Source organism: Amblyraja radiata, chromosome 45 (assembly GCF_010909765.2).
Source record: "Amblyraja radiata isolate CabotCenter1 chromosome 45, sAmbRad1.1.pri, whole genome shotgun sequence".
NCBI lineage: Eukaryota > Metazoa > Chordata > Chondrichthyes > Rajiformes > Rajidae > Amblyraja > Amblyraja radiata.
In genome coordinates, this window is record NC_046000.1 from 5,653,671 (window position 1) to 5,655,982 (window position 2,312).

The 2,312-nt window shown below is 48.3% G+C and overlaps 2 protein-coding genes across 2 annotated transcripts; both read left to right on the top strand.

The window, feature by feature from the left end:
- Window positions 1-252: 252 nt before the first annotated feature.
- LOC116968479 (histone H2B-like) lies at window positions 253-740 on the top strand. The gene has a single exon (XM_033015247.1). The coding sequence runs from the start codon at window positions 277-279 to the stop codon at window positions 679-681; it is 405 nt and encodes a 134-aa protein (XP_032871138.1). The 5' UTR covers window positions 253-276; the 3' UTR covers window positions 682-740.
- Window positions 741-1,496: 756 nt separating this feature from the next.
- LOC116968481 (histone H2AX-like) lies at window positions 1,497-2,312 on the top strand. Its single transcript, XM_033015249.1, has one exon. The coding sequence runs from the start codon at window positions 1,765-1,767 to the stop codon at window positions 2,143-2,145; it is 381 nt and encodes a 126-aa protein (XP_032871140.1). The 5' UTR covers window positions 1,497-1,764; the 3' UTR covers window positions 2,146-2,312.

Below are 2,312 nucleotides of genomic sequence, written 5' to 3' on the forward strand. Positions count from 1 at the left end.
CATGTAAATGTAGTGTCACGCCAAAGATTCTGGAGCTTGGTGTGACGCGGACGGGGCAGTGGAAGCGGCTTCTGATTGGGGGAGCGAGGGATTGCAATGTTTCACCGCAGATATCCAATCAGAAGGTTTATAGCGAAGTGTGATTCATGTCACCGACCACCCAATGACGATCCGTTCCTGCTCCATCCTGCATTAGCATAGGGTGACGTCGCTGCCTATATAAACCGCGCTCCGACTCCGAGCTGGTCACTTTCGTGTTTGAAATCCACCGAGGAAATGCCTGATCCGCCGAAAACCAAGGATGCTGCAGGATCTTTGCCGAAAACAGCCGCCAAGAAGGGCGCAAAGAAAGCTTTGCCGAAGTCCACAGTCAAAGGGGGCAAGAAGCGCAGGAGGTCGAGGAAGGAGAGTTACTCCATCTACATCTACAAAGTGATGAAGCAGGTTCACCCGGATACCGGCATCTCCTCCAAGGCCATGGGCATCATGAACTCGTTCGTGAACGATATTTTCGAGCGTATCGCGGGCGAGGCTTGCCGTCTGGCGCATTATAACAAGCGGGCGACCATCAGCTCCCGAGAGATTCAGACCGCCGTGCGCCTGCTTCTTCCCGGGGAGCTGGCCAAACACGCCGTGTCGGAAGGGACAAAGGCGGTGACCAAGTACACCAGTTCCAAATAAAGATCCACACATTGTTGAGAAAACACCCAAAACCCAACGGCTCTTATAAGAGCCACCCACATCTTCGCAGAAAGAGTTGTACTAATGTTTCGACATTGAATCGCAGCAGAATTGTTTCATGATATTTTTGCTTGGCGAATTATTTCACATTATTTTTAGTGATTAAATGTTGTTCCAATATACGCGGAATATTCCCGGTATTCATGTTGCGTTCCTGTCCATCAAACAGAAGTAAAACCCCTTTCCCTCACGTCAGCTTGTCCCAGTCATCATAAGCCAGAGTCTGAAGAAGGGTTTCGACCCGAAACGTTGCCTATTTCCTTCGCTCCACAGATGCTGCTTCACCCGCTGAGTTTCTCCAGCATTTTTGTCTACCCAGTCATCTTAAATTGTGCCCACGTCCTGCCAATTAGTGCTGTCGTTGATGTTTTATTGTCTTCATCTCTGTAACTGTTCTGAATTGCATTTCTACTCGGCAATTCGTCCAGTCTTTCAAGGAGGAACGTTTCACACTTTCGCCCATATTCCGATTCTTGTGAAAATGAACCAGACTATAATCCGACACCGTTTACACAGTGACCGATCGCTAATTGATGCCGATGATCATTTTTTTGTAATCGGTTATCGGTCCAAATAAATCGTAAATTAAATGTGTTGTGCTGTATTGCCCGGGGTTCAAGGTGGTCAACAATCAAGAGTATTTAATTGTCATATGTACCGTGAACGGAACAATGAAATTCTTACTCGTATAATTAACATCTTAACGCAATGCACTTACATAGAAAATGATAATCAAAAGAGCAATGATTATGTGATGTAGCAAATTGTATTGACATACAGATTTATAGTTTGGCGGCTATTTCAAAGTTCGAGTTTTGGAGGGACTGGCAGTTATTTTCAGCGCTTTTCTGTTGTGGGTTTTGATTGGTAGATAAAACAGTTCTGTGATTGGGTCATTCTTCACACCAATGAGATCATGTCCTTTTTCACCAATCACCAGCGGTTCTCTGGATTCCTCAAACAGGTATAAGAAAGGCGAGTCTGTGATCATTTTCTCATTCTGCGTGTACAAAACATCAGGAGATGTCTGGACGAGGAAAAACCAGCGGCAAAGCTCGGGCCAAGGCCAAGTCTCGCTCGTCCCGGGCTGGACTGCAGTTCCCGGTCGGTCGTCTTCATAGGCACTTGAGGAAAGGCAACTATGCTCAGCGGGTGGGTGCAGGAGCCCCTGTCTATCTGGCTGCTGTGCTCGAGTATCTGACGGCTGAAATCCTCGAGCTGGCCGGCAACGCGGCCCGGGACAACAAGAAGAGCCGCATCATCCCCAGACATCTACAGCTGGCCGTCCGCAACGACGAGGAGCTCAACAAACTGCTGGGAGGGGTGACCATCGCTCAGGGCGGTGTGTTGCCCAATATCCAGGCCGTGTTGTTACCCAAGAAAACCGGCGCAGCGAGCAAGTAAGCGAGAGAAACTCAACATAGTGACCCAAAGGCTCTTTTCAGAGCCACTCACAATGTCTGTGGAAGGGCTGATCATCGATTATGTTTAGTGCGGGACAAGTGTTCCTTGTCGTTGTCGAAAACTGACTGCACATTGAATTGTCTACACGGTGGCGTAGCCAGAGACCC